Genomic DNA, 19,490 nt, shown 5'->3' with positions numbered 1-19,490 from the left:
CCGCGACGGAAGTCCCCAGCCCAGTCGTAAGCGCTGCCGCCGCCACCGCCGAGTGATGGAGCTGCGCTGCCGGTGATTCACTAAAAGAGCAACCGCCGCAGCAGCTCTAACCCATGGCTGTTCTAACAGCCGCGATAATGGTGCTGCTCTCTCCTTGGCACCAAAGAAAAAACTGGTGACCCAGGGTCAGGGGGCGGGTTATGAGGGAGAAGGGAGGCAGGGAGCATGCTGGGTACATTTTTGTAACCCTTTGGTGCACGCTCTGCTACCTCACCTCTCATACCCAGCGTGAACTCCTGTGCCCCCTAGTGGACAAAAAAGAAAGTACGGATTCTTACCGTTAATATGCTTTCCTCTACTCCACCATGGCAGCTGTACTATGGGTTTTCCCCCTCATTAGGTAGATCTGGAAAGGAAAAAAAGACACAACACTGCCCCTATATAAGGACCGCCCCTACTGAAGCTCAGTGTCTTGATTATCAGCAATTATACGCTTTTACATAACATAACACTTATATTGCTTCATATATCCCAAGGGAGGGAATAATGCTGCCATGGTGGAGTAGAGGAAAGCGTATTAACGGTAAGAATCCGTACTTTCCTCTACCTCCCCATGGCAGCTGTACTATGGGTAATACCATAGCAGTATAAAGAAAAAAATTTTTTTGGGAGGGACCAATAGAAGTAATATTACCTTTAGGATGCAGGTTGTCATCCCCTACATATAAGGCTGCTTTTGAAATTAAATGTCCTTCCCTTTTTTAAAGGTGAGTCAGTGTAATCCTTAGATTACTGCGCTTAGTATCTTCCTGCCCAGTTTTGCGTCACTGGAGGATTCGACATCCAAGCTGTAATGCCTAGAAAAGGTATGTGCTGAGGCCCAACAGGCTGCTTTGCATAGTTCTTCAAGGGATGCTGCCCCTTTCCTGGCCCAGGAAGAACCCACTGCTCTAGTGGAGTGAGCTTTTAAGCTCTGGGGAACTTCCCTATTGTTCCTCCTGTATGCCTCAGCTATGCATGTCTTAATCCATCTCGCGATGGTTGTTTTTGAGGCCCCTAGGCCCTTGTTCTTGCCCTCAGTCACCACGAAGAGCCTTTTCGTCTTTCTCCAATCTTTCACTCTTTGTAAGTAGATCATTAACGCTCTTTTCACATCGAGTTTATGGAGCTTTTGCTCTTTTTCATTCGCTGGTTTCGCACAAAACGACAGTAGTACTATTTCCTGGTTGATGTGGAAAGAGGTCACTACTTTGGGCAGGAAGTTAGGGTTTGTCCTTAGGACGACCTTATTTTCGTAGAAATTCAGGAATGGCTCTTCTGCCCAGAGGGCTTGCAGTTCTGACACTCTCCTTGTGGATGTTACGGCCACCAGGAATGCCACCTTAGTTGTTAGCCACTTGACTGGTACCTACTCAAGCGGTTCGAAAGGGCTCTCTGTTAGGGCGTTCAGCACCAGATTAAGGTCCCATGGCGTAGTAGGGTTGCGAAACTCTGGTCTTATCCTCTTGGATGCTTGTATGAACCTTTGTACATATTTATCTTCTGCTATTTTCCTGTCAAGTATAGCCCCAAGAGCAGATACTTGTACTTTCAACGTACTGACTGACAGTTTTTTGTCTAAGCCTGATTGCAGGAAGTCTAGCACCGTAGGTATAGCTTTATGACTTTTTCCCTGCGTCTTGCAGAATTGTATATATGTTTTCCAAATCCTGTAATATGTACCTGAGGTTGAGCTTTTCCTGGCCTTCAGAAGAGTTCTTACTACTTTCGAAGAGAAGCCTTTATTCACCAGAGTTCTGGTTTCAGCAACCATGCCGCTAGGTTCCAGTTCCTGGGCTGTTGTTGAGCATATTTTCCCTGCCCCAGCAGGTCCTCCCGATCTGGCAGCCTCCAGGGCCCTGCTACTGCCATCCTGACCAGTTTCTGGAACCAGGCTCTTCTTGGCCATGTGGGTACGACGATTATCACTGTCGCCTTTTCCCTCTGTATTTTGTTTAGCAACCTGGAGATGACCGGGAATGGCGGAAAGGCATACATCAGACCTTGTTCCCATTGACACATTAGCGCGTCTGTTCCCAGGACTCCTTTTCCCAGTGTCTGGAGATGAACTTCTTCACCTTCCTGTTGTCTCTGGTTGCCATCAGGTCTGTCCTCGGATTGCCCCACATCTGTACTATCTCTTCGAACACTTCTTGGGATAATTCCCACTCCCCTGGTTTTATCGGGCTCCTGCTTAGGGCGTCCGCGTACAGGTTTTCTTGCCCCGCAATGAATACTGCTGAGAGACTCTCTGTCCAAGCTTCTGCCCAGTTCAGTACCTGTGCTGCTGCTGTCATCATGGATTTGCTTCTCGTGCCTCCCTGCTTGTTCAGGTATGCCACTACGACCAGGTTGTCTGTTCTGATTACTACATCTCTTTGGTACAAGTGGGATTGAAAATGCCGACACGCCTCCTTCACTGCATTCATTTCCCTGATATTTGAGTGAAGCAGTCCTTCTTGTTTTGTCCATTCTCCTTGGGCTGCTGCTCCTTGGCATACTGCCCCCCAGCCTGACATGCTGGCATCGGTTGTCACCAGCACCTGTTCCCCTGTGGTGAAGGACTTTCCCTGTCCTAATCTTCCTTTCATCACCCACCAGAGCAGGTCTTGTTTGGCTCTTTTTGATAAGAGGATCTTTTGGGTTGTCTTCTTGCTGTCTCCGTCCCATTGAGACAGAAAGCAGTTCTGCATGCTTCTCGTATGAAACCTTGCCCATTTTATGGTGTCCGATGCCGCTGACAGCAGACCCAGTAACCTTAGGCAGTCTGCTGACCTGACAGCCCTCCTTGGTAAGAAGTAGCTTATTTCTTGTCTTATCTTCATTATTCTCTCCCTTGTCAACATCGCTTTCATCGTCCTTGAGTCTATGATGACTCCTAGGTATTTTACTGCTGTTGTGGGTTGGAGCTGACTTTTCTCTAGATTTATAATCCATCCGTGTTCTTGGAGGAACTCCATTACCCTGTGTGTGTCCCTTAAGGCTTGCTCCTTTGACCGCGCCGTTACAAGCAAGTCGTCCAGGTAGGCCCAGACTGTGATGCCTTCCTCCCTGAGTTTTGCCACAAGAACTATCAGGACTTTTGTGAACGTCCTTGGCGATGTTGACAGGCCGAACGGCAGTGCCGTGAACTGATAAGTTATGCCTGAGATTCGAAACCTTAAGAATTTTTGGTGCTCTGAATAGATTGGTATGTGTAGGTAGGCATCTTTGAGGTCTATTGTAGTCAGAAAGGAGTTTCTTTTTATGTCTGGGAGTATCGTCCTGAGAGACTCCATCCTGAATTTCCTGGCTGTCACATATACGTTTAGCCTCCTCAGGTCCAGTATGGTCCTGAACCCTCCTGATTGTTTCTTGACTACGAAGAATCTTGATTGCCATCCTGTCATTTCTTGTCCTTTGGGGACCGGCACCACAACACCTTGTGATATCATATTTTGTAGACTTTGTCTCAACGCCAGTCTTTCTTCTTTGTTTTTTGGTATAGGTGAATCTTCCAGCCATACCCCAGGATCTCGTACAAATTCTATTTTGTATCCTGACGATACGACCTCCGTCACCCATTTGTCACTTGTAGATCGGCCCCAGGCTGAATGGAACTTCATCAGCCTGCCCCCGACCTTCTCCTTGGCGTCATTGTGTTTGTCTGTTATATCCAAACCTTCCGTCTCTGCCTCTTTGGCCACGAAAGGAACTTCTTCCCCCAGACCAGGGCCTCCTGTACCCTCTGCCCGGCCTGTACGTCCTCGCCTCCTTGAAGTCTTGGGATTGAAACTTTTGAGATCTATTAGGTATTTTCTTAAAGCCCCTGTCCTGGGGAAGCCATACTGACTTCCCCCCCCCGTGGTTTTTGATATGATCTCATCCAGGTTCTTCCCAAACAGGTAATCACCCTGGAACGGAAGGGATACCAGCTTATTTTTAGATTGTGCGTCCGCCGACCAAGGCTTTAGCCACAATGCTCTCCTGGTAACCGCGGTGCTCGCATTTGTTCTGGCCGCCCGTCTGACCGCATCCAGTGATGCATCGCAGATGAACTCAACGGCAACTTGCACGTTCTGAATTATCTTAAGGAGTTCTGACCTTCTTACTCCATCCAATAAGTCGGACTCTAGTACTCTCGAAGTCACCGCTATTGCCGAGGAAGCTTTAATGGAGGCACCGGACGTAATATGCTGCTTACGCAGGCTCATCTCCATCTTTCTTTCCATTGCATCCTTAAACACATTGGCGTCTTCTAAGGGCAAAGTAGTTTTTCTTGACAGTCTGGCAATGGCTGAGTCGACTTTAGGAGCCACCTCCCACTTCTTCACCTGGTCTGTGTCGAATGGGTACATCTTATTGACTCTGAGAGGTACGGCTATTTTTTTATCTGGGTTAGCCCACTCTTCCTCTACTATATCCTGAAGTGGCTTTGATAAAGGAAATGCTTTTGGTTTTTTCTTCTTATCCTTAAAGAGGAGGTCCTGCAACTTCCCTTCTTCTTGTGGGTCCTCAATACTGAGTGATTTATTTATCAGGATGAGAAGGTTGTTGAGGAGATCTGGATTGAAGTCCAGCTCCATTTCCTCCTGGGTTACTTCCCCATCTTCCACCTCCTCAAGTAAGTCAGTGGCAGGACCTTCCCCTGGATCAGAGTCCTCAGATGGTGGGTCCCTAGGCCTCTTTGACCCCTTCTTCATATCTTCCTTTGTAACAAAGGTATCAGCTAAGGAAGTTTTTAGCATGGCGACCAAGTCCGCCATTTGGTCCGGCCTCATTATGGGGGCTTTTTTGCAATTCTCACATACAGCACTTTTCCATTTATCTGGCAGAGGTGCATCACACGCAGAGCATTTAGCCACATGCAGCTTTTTGTGTTTCTGTTTCACTTCCAGCTTGTCTTTACTTGATTCTGACCTGCAAGGAATAATAACCTTGCTTTAGAGCTGGAATACACTATGAATCTTTCCTAATAATTTCCTTCTGGCTTACCCTGATTTTGTTTGCTGCTTCCTATCATCCTCCATGCTTGCGGAGTCACTATCATGACAATATGCTAGTTAGACATGTAAAGGGTAGAGTAATAAGGCAAATGTACTCCAGCAGCAGCGCTGCCCAGTGGAGTCTTACCCGATATCCGTCTGGCTTAGGATCTCAGCAGCGTTTCTGTTTAGCTGCGGCGGCATTTTAAGTCCTGGCGTCTGCTCTGCTTGTCAGAGATCGCGCGCGCCACCTGGCGCCTTCTGATGACGTCAGACGCCATTTCCCCGCGCCTCAGGCGCGCGCGCCAGTCTGAGACCTGCGCGATGACGTCAGACGCCGCGTCTGACGTCTCCTCCAGCCTGATGCTGTAGCCAGCTTCCTACCTCGTGTCCCCGCCGGAGGGGGGGGGGGAGATCCGACAGGACTGTGGGTGAAGCCTGGGAGCTGATGCCGGACACCCCATGTACCTCCGCGCTCCTGTTGAGACCACGCTGGCGAGGTTTGTTTTCTTATATGCTCCATAGTCCCATACTGCGCTAGGCAGAGGGGTATTGCCAGACAGGTGTCCCTACTACACTAGGTAGCGGGTAACCTCTAATTGCCTAAACCCCTATCTGCACTAGGCAGTGGGGAAGGCTGCAGCAGTTCCAGGGTAAGCCTCCTCTACCTGGAAAGGAAAAAAAGACACTGAGCCTCAGTAGGGGCGGTCCTTATATAGGGGCAGTGTTGTGTCTTTTTTTCCTTTCCAGATCTACCTAATGAGGGGGAAAACCCATAGTACAGCTGCCATGGGGAGGTAGAGGAAATACTTCTATCCCCTTCCATTGCACATACTGAAATGGTCAACTGTAAGAGGATAAAGGAAAACATTTCATTTGTGGGTACCGAATGGTGATCACGCTTTGTGTTGAAGTCCACCGATAAGGCTCAGGGATAGCCCTCGTCCCATCACCGATGAGCTTTTTCACAGGAACGGCTTTCTCTCCTTCATTATCCTTTAGTTTCCTCTTTTTGCCTGCCCGCTTCACACCCGCTGGTGTCTCCTCCTGGGCAGGAGCGGGCGCTAGCTCTGGGCTGGAGACTGCATTGTCCGCTCTGCCCTCACATACAAACACCAGCCTCAGCTCCTTCATGACATCCTGAGAAACACAAGTTAGGCACCATTACACGGATTACAAGGAAGCAACAGTACAATTCTGATGCATTGGTCAAAGGCGTTTTAGAGAAGGGGGTGCGACATCAGCTCCGACCCAGATAAGCCGGTTTCGATTGCAGCTGCCCAGTAATTCCTGGGCAGCACACACTGGAAAAACAATTAGCAGGCTTGCACAGGGCGGGATTTCCTCTGGCTGGGCAGCGAGAACCTGATTGCAGGGCTCCAAAAATGAGCAGCCCAGAGATCAGGTATGAAGTAGGCCCATTGTCTTAGAATATGGCTATTCTAAATGACACCAGACAGGACCCCTTGCTCTCCTCATTTTTGCAAAAACTACCCCTCTTTCCCCACCCCCTCCTTATTGGGATATGGTCACTAGGTCGACGTGCAGGAAGGTCGACATGGGGTTTTGCGAGGAGACGTGGTGCTACGTTCCAATGTCCATGTTGACATTTGTGACAAAAAAGGTGAAAAACCCTCGACCGTTTGACTGTTGACCTTCCCCATGTCAACATAATGATTGACGACCTAAAGACCCTGTCGACCTTCACTCACGTCGGCCTAGTTGCTGTCTATCCAATGATCCATACCCCTCCTTATTCTGGCATTTCTTATACCACAACTTTACAGTATCTGGTACTTGTGGATTATCACGGCTCCCACGATGGACATCGTATGCGAAAAAATCGCATCGCATGCGAACGCATACAATTTTTCACTGAAAAGCATCCAAATGCATTGGAATTAGTATGAAACATGTTCAATGGCCCCCAAATGGCATTTTTGAGGCTGTACCACCCCCACTATCAACGCGAACCCGAAGCGTGGCGAGCGCAGCGAGCCCGCGAGGGGCGGCGGTACGCGTCCTACGACCTTTTCATACCCCCACTATCCACGTCGGCGTGGAGTTGAGAATAGAAAGTGTGGCGAGCGCAGCGAGCCACTGAGCCCGAAGCGTGGCGAGCCCCGCGAGGGGACGCGGATAACTTCACAGGTATACGCGTCCCCTCACGGGCTTCACAGGTGTCCGCGTCCCCTCGCCACGCTTCGGGCTCGGTGGCTCGCTGCGCTCGCCACACTTTCTATTCTCAACTGCACGCCGACGTGGATAGTGGGGGTATGAAAAGGTCGTAGGAAGCGTACCGCTGCGCTCGCCACGCTTCGGGTTCGCGTTGATAGTGGGGGTGGTACAGCCTCAAAAATGCCATTTGGGGGCCATCGAACATGTTTCATACTAATTCCAATGCATTTGGATGCTTTTCAGTGAAAAATCGTATGCGATCAAATCGCATGCGATTTTGACAAAAAACTGCAAAAATCTGTAAAAATCGCATCGCATCGCATGCCACTATATATGGCATGCGATGGGAGCCGTGATAATTCACAAGTACCCAGTATCTTACAGATAATGTTTCCTGCGATCATCATTGTACGCTCATCGGAGAATATCATCTTCAGATTGGTTTGTTGGTAACTGAATATTTCTATAAAAATGTTAATAAAAATAATAAACAGATCCAGATTTTCATCTCCGAGTCCTGTGACCGACATACAATGTAACACGCAGCTTACAGTGACGGATGCATTTCACATCTGTACCTGTTTGAGAGCAGGATGCATCCAGATCCACAGCTGCCTAATCTCACATGAGGATTCTGGAACACACCTGGGTTTCCAGATGAAGGTGACGGGACCCAATGTTTCCTCTGGGTACTTATCTGCTCTGTAGAGGGTTAGGGAGCCCTGACGTTTCCCTGCCAGACAGGCCACAGCAGCAAAGGAAGGGCCTGTGGGATACAGAAAATAAAAACTACGGCGCTAGATAAACACAACGGTCACATAAATGCCGGAGGATAGTAAACTACCTAAACCAGCTGGCCGTAAACACAATCACACTACCAAATCGGTCAAAGCTCTCCCCAGATCCACAGCATCTATTGGCTTGGTGGTCACTGAGCAGAGGTGCGGGGCAAAGACAGATACAACCTTACCTGTATCAGTGCTGGTTAGTCTAGACAATGCCTGCAGCAGATCCTCCTCTCTGCCCAATAACTCCACACAGCAGAGGTAAGAGACATCCTAGAAAGACAAATATGGGGGGTGGGGGGGTTTTAAAACTTTTGCACATAGCGGAAGACCTACTAAAAGGGGACAAGTGGCAGCGCTGCCCATAACAGCCAATCAGATTATAATTTGATAGAATGTGCTACAATAATGAGATCTAGAATTGGATTGGTTGTTTTGGGCAAATTCACAACCTCTTTGTTTCCTCTAAAGGTGATGGGATGGACAACATGCAAGTCGAGACACGTAAAGTAAGAAGCATCACCCAGTTACAAGTGATTACCTAGCCCTACGTCAGCACTACCATGAGCTACTCGAGGCAAAATAAACCGCATGAAGAGCTACTAAAATAAATTAAAAAAAGAAATCTGCATAATAATCGAAAAATGCCCTTTACACATTATGCCACACACTGTTATACCCCTGACACATTATGACACACACTGCAATGTCCAATATGAGGCATACATACCTCCCAACACTGGAGGCACAGAAGAAGAGACATCTGCGCCCGAAATGAGGGGGCATGACCTACTATCGGGGCACCCTGCAAGGCCATATCCCCCATTTTGTCTGCTATGGGGGCATGGCCAGAACTCTGAGAGCTGCTGGCCATGCCCACAACCTCTCTGAATAGACGCTGTGACATATACACATGACACCAGCAGTGCCAGTTACACAATGCACCCAATACCCACAGTAATGCCATAAACACAATGCCCCCCAGCACTGCCAGATAAAAAAACGTCTGCCCGATTGTGGTGCCATTATAAATACTCTGGCAGCACTGTGTGCGTGCACCGTAGGCGCACGCCCCAAAAACTGGTGTAGCCAATGAAAATTTCAGCTCTGATTGGCGGGCAGCCCAGTCACAGGGATGCACAGTGAGGGGGAGGAGAGATGCGCAATGCGCTCTCCTCCCCTCAGAGGGAGAAGGGAAGCGGCGGCGGGTAATGGAGGGACGGGTGGCTGCAGAGTGGTCGAGCAACCGGGATCGCTGCCGCAAGCTACCAGTAGCTCGTGAGTGAAGGGTTGGCGACCACTGAAATAGACCAATTCAGCTCTGCTTTTAAACCCCTCTCACTTTCACAGTGGTGCGTGGCTCCAACATGTCTGCTAAAGTTACTGTTACCTGCAGCTTGTCTATAGACTCACTGACCAGGGAACATATTACAGTTAGCCACAGCTTGGAGTAGTGCAGGTGTCCAGCAGGAACAACTCCTACTTTCAAAGGCCTGACCTCCCTTTCTTGTCACAAGTACCTGCAGAAGACAGCGCTTGGACATGGCCCGATAACACGCTCTGTAACTCTTCATTGTAGGCCGGTCTGCCAACCAGAACCCCCACTTCTTCTGCATGTGGAACCGCTTTGCGTGCCATATGTGCGTTTCCAGCCATATGTTCTTCCGCTGCCTGCGGTTAAATTCCAACTGAAGATTCCCGTGGCGTCTACGCGCTTTGCGGCATTTGCTTTTTGGCTGCTCTTTCTTCTGGTGCACAGTTTTCTCAATCTAAAAAATAAATAACACACAATGAAAAACGACAAACGGTCCAAGTTTTTGAAAAAAAAATGGCACTTAAAAAGGTTTCCAGAATGCCAGAAGGTTTGCAATTATATCTGCCCCTACTGAAGTTGGAATCGATTATCTCTATCTTGGGGGTTGTGGCTAGAACCACTTCATTATTGGGACATTTCCCATCATGCCTGGGTCCACGTATACCTGAAGGGGGAATAGAGTAGTGTGGTGAGCCATTTTGCACGAAGCAGCGAGTGAATGCAATAACCACAATGCATATAACCTAAACCATCATTCGTGTCTTCACATTTCTTCCAACTCCTGCAATATACTATGCAAACTGTCCAAGGCGATTGATAAATTACTGGGCAACACTCTCCCAAAATTCCATTGACAAAGATCACGCACAGCAAAAGGAAGACCTTACCTTGTTGTACCTCTAAGTATTGTATTTGCGCCTTATTGTATACCTATTTCACAACTTCTTTTGTTTATACTATGCAAACTGTCCAAGGCGATTGATAAATTACTGGGCAACACTCTCCTAGTAATGCCCAACAGGTTTCTAGTGTCCTGACAATTAGTGATAATTATCCGCATTAACCTGCTCATTAGCATACAGGAAAGAGGATGTTTCTTGCTGGGGACCAGCTACCATTGTGCATCAACCGACTATAGTGTACCACAGGCCGAATAACCACACGCGTTTCACTGTGACGGTAATAAGCACAGTAACCACGTGGTTGTACCATCTACATATCAGTATAAGGAAAGCCGAACCAAACTTATAGCTCGTTATGGGCAGTAGGGTTGGTGTAATGGTTAGCATTATATCCTCACAGTAATGAGGACATGGCTTCGATTCCCACCATGGCCCTAACTTGTGGGGGTTTCCTGCGGGTAACTCCATTTTCCTCCCACAATCCCCGAAAATACAGGTAGATTAATTAGCTCCCAACAAATGTTACCCTAGAATGAATGTACATGCGGTAAGGAATATAGATTGGAAGCTCTACTGGGGCAGGAACTGATGTGACTGTTCAAGTATTCTAAGTGCTGCGGAATAGAATATAATATATATGTCCGGGGAAGTGCCACTGATACTCTGCCAGTATTTAGCTATAGACAGGGCTATTTTTCAGCAGGCTCCAGCAGGAACTGAGGCCCTTATTCTAGTTCACTCTGACAAAATATTTCTTAGATGGACAAAACCATGTGCACTGCAGGTGAGGCAGGTGTAAAACCCCACCCAAATCTAATTATCTCTGCACAAGTAACACCTGCCTCACCTGCAGTGCACATGGTTTTGTCCATCTAAGTAATATTTTGTCAGAAAGAGTGAACTAGAATAAGGGCCACAGTTCCTGCTGGAGCCTGCTGAAAAACAGCCCTGGCTATAGATATCTATCTGGTAATATAATTAGATAAATACAGATGTGTCCTCTTACACCTAGAGGCCAGATGTAATAACGTCGGAGTTGAGCGGCTGTGCGAGATGCAGGCCACACTGATTCCCCTGCGCGGCCACCGAACTTTGGACGCTATTACATGTGGCCTCTAGCATCAATGCTCCATCAAGCGTCAGATGCCAGGAACAAGTGAGGCGTGCCGGGTAGGGTTCCTTTTACTTAAATGTGCATCGCAAAAGTGCTTCACAAGACTGCTCAGATTAAATTAACAGCGTCTGAAACGGTGGACAAAGTACAAAAGAAAGTTGTGGCACTAGAGCGCACAGATTCAGACTCATCGCACACAGATATATTGAGTCAGCGCAGTCTCGGGAAGCAGTCTTAGCGGATTGCACCTATGATGCTTGGCACAAGCTTTGTCCCCCCCCTGGCTGGTACTGTATCCATTTCCATGGATTAGTACACAGTGTGACGACTCCCACAAATCACTGGCTATTCTGTTTGGTCCTAGGTGTGTTTGGGTCAGGTGAACTGTGGGAGAAGATAAGACTAGAACAACAATAGTCCCCACAAAACTGAGAACTACTGGGCAATAACATTGGGTTAAGGACTATTCACTTATGTACAGAGCTACTGCTATAATATAAATGCAGTTCATAGCAGGCATGTCAAAACTATGGCCCTCCCGCTGCTGTGAAACTACAAGTACCATCATGCCTTGCCACAGTTTTGCTAGAAGGTAATGCTAAAACTATGGCAAGGCATGCTGGGATGTGTGGTTTCACAACAGCTGGAGGGCCACAGTTTGGACATGCCTGATGTACAACTGACCAAAATGAGCAATACCTCTTTTTTGGCAATCTCGCGCAGTCTTCTGGGCAACCGTTTGATGTCATGCCCCATGGCTCGTCTTCGCATGTGTCTGGGTAAGGACTGAAACACCAAGGAGTTGGAAGATTTCTGCGACACTGCCTTAGCCATGGCGTTGATTTCTGCAGCTCGTGCCTGAGCAAACATGGTCGCTGAAACAATAAAAATACATTAGTAGGAACCATGCAAGTCTACAGCGAGGTATTTGTAGAACCGTGTTTACGTGTACATTTGTAAACAGGTAAAGCGCAACGGCATATTGAAACTGTTAATAAATATCCAGACACCATTGCACTTTCATACTGCAGTGTCACACTTGCAGAGGCCAATTCTGGACTCACTTGCAGTGAGTGTCACACTTGCAGAGGCCAGGCTGAGAAGGTCTGGACCCACAGTTTGAGAACCACTGATCTAGCGACATCAGGGCTGGAGGGGGGCGGAAGTTAGAATTCGGTGTGATGAAGGCTTAAAAGGCCAGAGGAGAGCAGGTGAGTAGCGCTGTGGAGTGACAATGTGCAGCAACAGTAGTCACGCTGCGGGCGTACATTAGCAGTGCTGCAAGGGGACGAGATGAGCGTAGGGGTGAGACGATGTGCCGGAGGTCACACGCAGCACCGGGGAGAGTTAAAAGGTAGCGGGCTGGAAGTGTGTGTGTGTGTGTGTGTGTGTGTGGATTGGGGACAAAGTCTGTACATGCAGTCGTTGACCAGCATGTACAGACGACAAATAGGTGTGGGGGGTTTGACCTTTAACAATTAGCACGCAGGGGCGCACACTGCTCGTCACATACACATTGGGTGATATTGTGAACAATATAGTTAATAACATCGCCCTGTGCATGCGCACCTTAACACACATAGAGGGTATTCAATATGTGCCGATATTTCCCGACAAGAAAAAAATATCGGCACTCACCTATTCAAGGATGCCATTTTTAAAGTCGGATCTGTTTGGTCAGAAACGGGCGCGGATTGTCGAATTCGTGGGCGTTTTGCAACAATCCGTGGCCGTTTCCGATACAGTACATCCACACTCGGTCTTCAATGTACCGCTGGTTCAAACGCAAAACGTTCGGGATTCCAACTGTTAGGATGTTTCAACAGTCAGAATCCCGCATTGAATACCCCCCCGATCTGTGAGAAGTTTACAGATTCAGGTGTTAATAATGTCATAGCACTTGTTAACCAGCTAGTTATATGGGACTTTTTCCGCCGGATTTATAATCTATTCCACCACGGATGGTAATAATTCTGGATTTAAAAAAAAAAAAAAATCCCAATCAGTGATTTCCATTCTACTGTACACACTTACCGGTGATATATTTTGGAACCTGAGATGCTTCATTGGGGTCTTCTCTTCCTCTACCTCCTCTAGACTGGGAGCGGGGACCAGGAGACTGTTGCTGTTCGGAAGAACCAAGGCTGCTGCCTAGAGAATACAAATTTTTTTTTTTTTTTTCCCAAAAATGCATTTATTAATTTTTTTCAAAAAAGTTTTTATTGGAAAGCTCTGAAATCATACAAAGTATATAATGCTAAATACAATGATTAATCAAACATTATATGAATCAAGTAGTACATGGCAACAAAGCCTTCGATAGAAGTATTCATTAAGTCTAACAGAACACATGTGAAGGACACGTCCCTCGGAACCCAAAAGTACATACAAAGCAATTATTCGTGTTAGATACCAGGATGTTGATGAAAAAACATTCAGCTATTAATTCTTTTGTTGGTTAAGGGAGGGTTGAGATGTAACTTTCCCATAGTTCAAAAAAGGTAGCAACCTTCAACTCTTTACTAAGGGAGGCTTCCAACCAGTCCATCGGGAAATGATGGAATAGCTTTTCCTTAAATAGTGTGAAAGGGGGAGTTTCTGAATGAGTCCATAGCTGTAAGATTGTTTTTCTAGCAGCTGAGCTCAAGATGAATAAAAGTTTACGACCACCTCGAGATATTCTCTGGCCCTGGGGGAGCTCAAAAATGCTTTTTTTTTACTGATTCTGAAGCATATCATAATGGTGCATCAATCAACGTGCTAACAATTGAGACAGCAAAACAAACAATTATTAATAGTTCAAACAAATGGGACAGTATCTAGTACACAGGTTCTCAAACTTGGCCCTCAGGAGCCCACACAGTGCATGTTTTCCAGGTCTCCCCACAGAATCACAAGTGAAATAATTAGCTCTGACTGTGGATCTCTTAAAATGTGTCATTGAGGTATGAATGCACCTGCCGGGTGTGCTGGAAAACGAGAACAGTTGGGGGGTACTTGAGGACCAGGGTTGGGAACCACTGTCTTAAGACATGGGGTAACCGCTGTCTGCTGGCCTCATTAAGTACCCGGTTGATGGTCGAGAAACATTGAGTAATCAATTGTTGTGTCTGTATATGGAGAATGGTTATGTAACTCTCTCAGACCTTTAAAAATGTGGCTACTGTAGATTCCCTACCCAAGGAAGCCTTCAGTCAGTCCATCTGGTATAAATAAAATATTTTTCATGAAATTGAGAAAAGGGGTTACTCGATGCCGAATCCAGATCTGTTAAACTGTTTTCGACAATGTGAAGATCGACTTCAGTTGTTCACGGTTTTTCTTGAGCCGACAGAAGGCATTTCATACCCTACTATCCACTAGGGCATGGAAAGAGAATATACCGAGCGCAGAGAGGCAACGTGCCCGAAGCATGGCGAGGGGACGTGGTACACCAATACAACGTCCATGTCAACTTACGCCGAAGTTCGGGGGGGGGGGTGAAACGTGAAAAACTCATGTTGACCTTTTGACTAACGACCTTGCTATTGTTAACCTAATGCTTGTGTTGACCTATTTCATTTGTAGAACTAAGCCCTGTCAACTTTTAGTGGTCGACCGAATGTATGTCAACCTTCATTGTGTCAACCCTATGACCCATACCCTGAGTAACGGACTCTATTGCAAAACATCCAATATGGCCTATGCAGGGTCAAAGGGCAAATAATAAACCAAATGTCCAGGGCAGGTCTACGGGCCCAGACCTATAAGAGTCTGACAAGTGGACAAGACTATAAACAGTGAGGGCCAGATGGACTAAGCTTGAAAAGTGATAAAATGGATTGTGATAAACAGCCAGCCAATCAGCTCCTACCTGTGAACTCACAGGCTGTGTTTGAAAAATGCCAGGTGATAGCTGATTGGCTGGTTGTTTATCACTCTCCATTTTAACACTTTTCAAACAGTACATCTCGCCCTGATAGAGGTCAGCATTCTTCTCCTGACATTGCGGCCACATATGCGAGCAAGATGAGCCCATTAAAAGACGGTGTGGCAATATATATTCCAAAATAAAATTCTCTGTGAGAACTAGATGGAATAATGCGACAAGTCTCAAACAGGTTTATGAGTAATAATAAGATCAGGAAAGTAGTGTGACCATTAGGGCAGACCAGTCTGGAGTGTGTCATAATCTGAAATGTTACACAAAAATCAATCTCTGGCGATATTTCCCGACTCGACTATTCAATGCTGCCATTAATGACAGCATTGGAGGGTGGCAGATCTGACTTTTTTTAAAGTTGGATTGGTTTTGTAAGAAACAGCCGCCGATTGTCAAACTTACAGCCGTTTCCCAACAATTTATGGACTTTCCGACACTCGGAGCATTGAATGCCAATCGTCGAGTTAGTGTCAGATCTGACAAAAATGGTCAGAATTCTGACTGCCGGGACGTTTCCACAATCGGAATCCGGGATTGAATACCCCCTCATAGTGTATAGAAATTGCCTTTTTACACTGGTGGAGGAAGACACAAAAGTGTATCCAGGGTACTGTCCCAATCGTATTCAAATAAATCAGAGAATACAATTATATTAGCCCAGGGATCGCCAACCCGTCGCTCGCGAGTGATGGATAGCTCTCCGGGTATTATGCGGTAGCTCGCGGCGTCACTCTGCGGCAGGAGGTCAAATGCGCAAGATAGTGACCTCCTGCCGGCGTGTATTGGTTCCTTGCTTGGAGGCAGGAGGTCAGAAAGTGACTTCCTGTCGCTCCACGATCGTGTGGCGTGAGGTGACTTCCCAGCAGGAGATTACACACCTTCACCCCCATGCCGTTGCCGCCACCACCTCCTGTAGCTGGTAACTGTCACTTTGCTGTTGTTTTTTTTTAACTCTGCAGTGCGCATTTGCCTGTGACTCCCATCCGCATACTGCTTTCACTGCTGTATAATGGGCATCATGTGTGGGGCATATGTATAATGGGAATCATGTTTGGGGCATATGTATAATGGGCATCATGTGTGGGGCATATGTATAATGGGCATCATGTTTGGGGCATATGTATAATGGGCATCATGTGTGGGGCATATGTATAATGGGCATCATGTTTGGGGCATATGTATAATGGGAATCATGTGTGGGGCATATGTACAATGGGCATCATGTGTGTGGCATATGTATGATGGGGCATCACGTTATGGGGCGTATGTATAATGGGCATATGTAGAATGGGCATCATGTGTGTGGCATATGTATAATGGATCATCATGTGTGTGGCATAGGTATAATGGGCATCATGTGTGGCATATGTGTAATGGAGCATCATGTGTGTGGCATATGTATAATGGAGCATCACGGTGTGTGGCATATGTTTAATGGAGCATCATGTTGTGGGGCATATGTACAATGGGCATCATGTGTGTGGCATATGTTTAATGGAGCGTCACGGTGTGTGGCATATGTATAATGGGCATCATGTGTGTGGCATATGTTTAATGGAGCGTCACCCTGTGGGACGTTTGCATAATGGAGCGTCACGTTGTGGGGCATATGTACTGTATAATGGGCATATGTATAATGGGCATCATGTGTGTGGCATATGTATAATGAGCATCCAGGTGTGGGGCATATGTATAATGGAGCATCACGGTGCGGGGCATATTTATAATGGGCATCACAGTATGCGGCATAGGTATAATGGGCATCACGGACTGCACTATTGGGGTCATGTGTATAATGGAGCATCACGGTGTGCGGCATATGTATAATGGGCATCACAGTATGCGGCATAGGTATAATGGGCATCACGGACTGCACTATTGGGGTCATGTGTATAATGGAGCATCACGGTGTGTGTCATATGTATAATGGGCATCACGGTGTGGGGCATATGTATAATGGAGCATCACGGTGCGGGGCATATTTATAATGGGCATCACAGTATGCGGCATAGGTATAATGGGTATCACGGACTGCACTATTGGGGTCATGTGTATCTGGCACTGTACTATTGGGGGCATATGTGTATCACACCCCCATTTTCCATGGCCGCACCCCATGTGGCTACAGCTCTTAGAGAGCTGACCATGCCCTCATATTGGAAAAAATGGGGGATGTAGTCTCGCAGGAGTTCCACGGTAGTAGGTGAACCCTCTAATTTTGGGCGCGTGCCGAAGATGTCTCCTCTGCCTCGTGTTGGGAGGTATGTTTGTGACATATTGGACATAGCAGTGTGTGGCATATTGTGTCTGGGGCATTGCAGTGTGTGGCATAAGGTGTCAGGGGCATTACGGTGTGTGGCATAATGTGTAAAGGGCATTTTTGGGGATATTATGCAGATTTTTTTAATTTAGTAGCTCTTCGGGCGGTTTATTTTGTCGCGAGTAGCTCCCGCCCCGAAAAAGGTTGGAGACCACTGTATTAGCCAATAAACATGTGAAAAAGTCAAAAAGGAGAAATTAGATGATGAACACAGTTTGTTTACATGGCAGAAGTGTGGAAAATGGTCAGAAAATAACAAGTGTAAGATGTAAATGTAACGTGAATCAGCCTGTACCACACTATAGGAAGGGATACCTCGGTGTGGATGAAATGCTTCACGTCCTCCAGTTTTGGGTGTCCGGTCACCCTGCTCAAAGCTCACATTGGATGGTTGGTTCCGCATCCGTTTTGCATACTTCTTCCCCTTTGCATTAGACATTGCTTCAGTAACTGGAATACTAGAACAATGAAATAAATGTCCATTAAAAAATAACAAAAGTTGGGAAACAGCAGCCAGTATCAGAAGTGACAGCAAATATTTTTTTCATTTGGGCAGTTAAAATGATTCATTGGCTTAGTGACCCCAAATTCCTTGATTAGGCATTACATCGGGCCCAATTCAGATTTGATCGCAGAACAAATTTGTTCTCAAAACAGGCAAAACCATGCTGCACTGCAGGTGGGGTAGATGTAACATGTGCATAGAGAGGTCGATTTGGGTGGGGAGTGTTCAAACTGAAATCTAAACTGCTGTGTAAAAATAAAGCAGCCAGTATTTACCCTGCACAGAAACAACATAACTCATCCAAAATTTAACACTCTCTGCACATGTTACATCTGCCCCACCTGCAGTGCAGGATGGTTTTGCCCAATTTCAGAATAAATTTGTCCTGCAATCAGGTCTGGGCGCCGTGATTCACAAAACACTTGGGAACCAATTCACTAGCAGATATATCTGCATATTAACGGATTTACAAATGTATCTCTCCTCAGATCGAGCAGCGGGTTCTCCATACACACTGTCGGATCTGTCATTACTGACATCACAACTGTGTGGGCATATTTACATGTGCCGGCCCAGTTGACCTGTCAATCACCACCAGCTTCTGCTGCACCTGTACAGGCAGACGGCGGATCTTTATACATATATGTCTCCATTAGGCTGGAGGGCCATGCTGCATGCCTCTGCTGCCCTCCCTCCCCTAACCTTCGTTCGTATCGGCCACGGGGGTTACTGTGAGTATGCACCTTTAGTTACATATATTTGCAAATGCCAGTGAAGGCCCCTACATAACTTTAGGAGCAGACAGCACCTATCCTTGTGTGTCAATATATGTAAGCAGGGCCTTCCAATTCTATGTCTGCCTGTTCTTTACCCAGTTTTGTTCTATTACTGATGTTTCTAATTGTAAAGCACAACAGAGATTGCTGCACTATGTAAGAAACTGTACATAGAATATGTTAATAAATATTAGTATACGGTGTGATTTCCCTGCTCAGTCAATAAGCATAGTGCCAACTAATTTGCCCACAATATGCTATGCACCTCTTCCTACCTATATGATTTTAGTATACCAGTCCTGTGGTAGTGTGATGCCCCTGCTCAGTCACTCAGCCCAGTGCCATCTGCTTTGCCCACAATATGCCACACACCTCTACCTACCCATATGATTTTAGTATACCAGTCCTGTGTGGCGGTGGTGTGATGTCCCTGCTGCTCAGTCAGTCAGCATAATGCCAGCTGCATTACCCAGGAAATGCCACACACTTCTCACGTGGGTTGTCGACCGGCCCTGCTACAGTAGAAATGCTGCGTTCCAAGCCTCCTTCTGAACATCCAGCGGGAGATCCGATTGGTGGATGTTGGACAGCGATGACGTGATTGCAACGTTGGTAAAGAAGCTTATGCGTCGCATCCTCTCTACTGGGCATGCGCAACGCACACGTGCTG

General features: G+C 46.8%; 1 protein-coding gene across 1 annotated transcript in view; it reads right to left on the bottom strand.

The window, feature by feature from the left end:
• The window catches only part of POP1 (POP1 ribonuclease P/MRP subunit), a 35,714-nt gene extending 16,295 nt beyond the window's left edge, over positions 1 to 19,419 (bottom strand). Inside the window, exons 1-8 of the mRNA XM_083186981.1 lie at positions 19,203 to 19,419; positions 17,855 to 17,997; positions 13,332 to 13,448; positions 11,997 to 12,172; positions 9,487 to 9,735; positions 8,152 to 8,239; positions 7,760 to 7,947; positions 5,890 to 6,143 (exon numbers count right to left, since the gene is read on the bottom strand). Coding sequence (XP_083043107.1) covers positions 5,890 to 6,143; positions 7,760 to 7,947; positions 8,152 to 8,239; positions 9,487 to 9,735; positions 11,997 to 12,172; positions 13,332 to 13,448; positions 17,855 to 17,978 — 1,196 coding nt within the window. The 5' untranslated portion in view covers positions 17,979 to 17,997; positions 19,203 to 19,419. The remainder of the gene's footprint in view (positions 1 to 5,889; positions 6,144 to 7,759; positions 7,948 to 8,151; positions 8,240 to 9,486; positions 9,736 to 11,996; positions 12,173 to 13,331; positions 13,449 to 17,854; positions 17,998 to 19,202) is intronic.
• Between the last annotated feature and the right edge of the window lie 71 nt (positions 19,420 to 19,490).

The sequence above is a fragment of the Crinia signifera genome, chromosome 5 (assembly GCF_055691185.1).
Source record: "Crinia signifera chromosome 5, ASM5569118v1, whole genome shotgun sequence".
NCBI lineage: Eukaryota > Metazoa > Chordata > Amphibia > Anura > Myobatrachidae > Crinia > Crinia signifera.
This window is presented reverse-complemented; position numbering and strand designations above follow the sequence as displayed.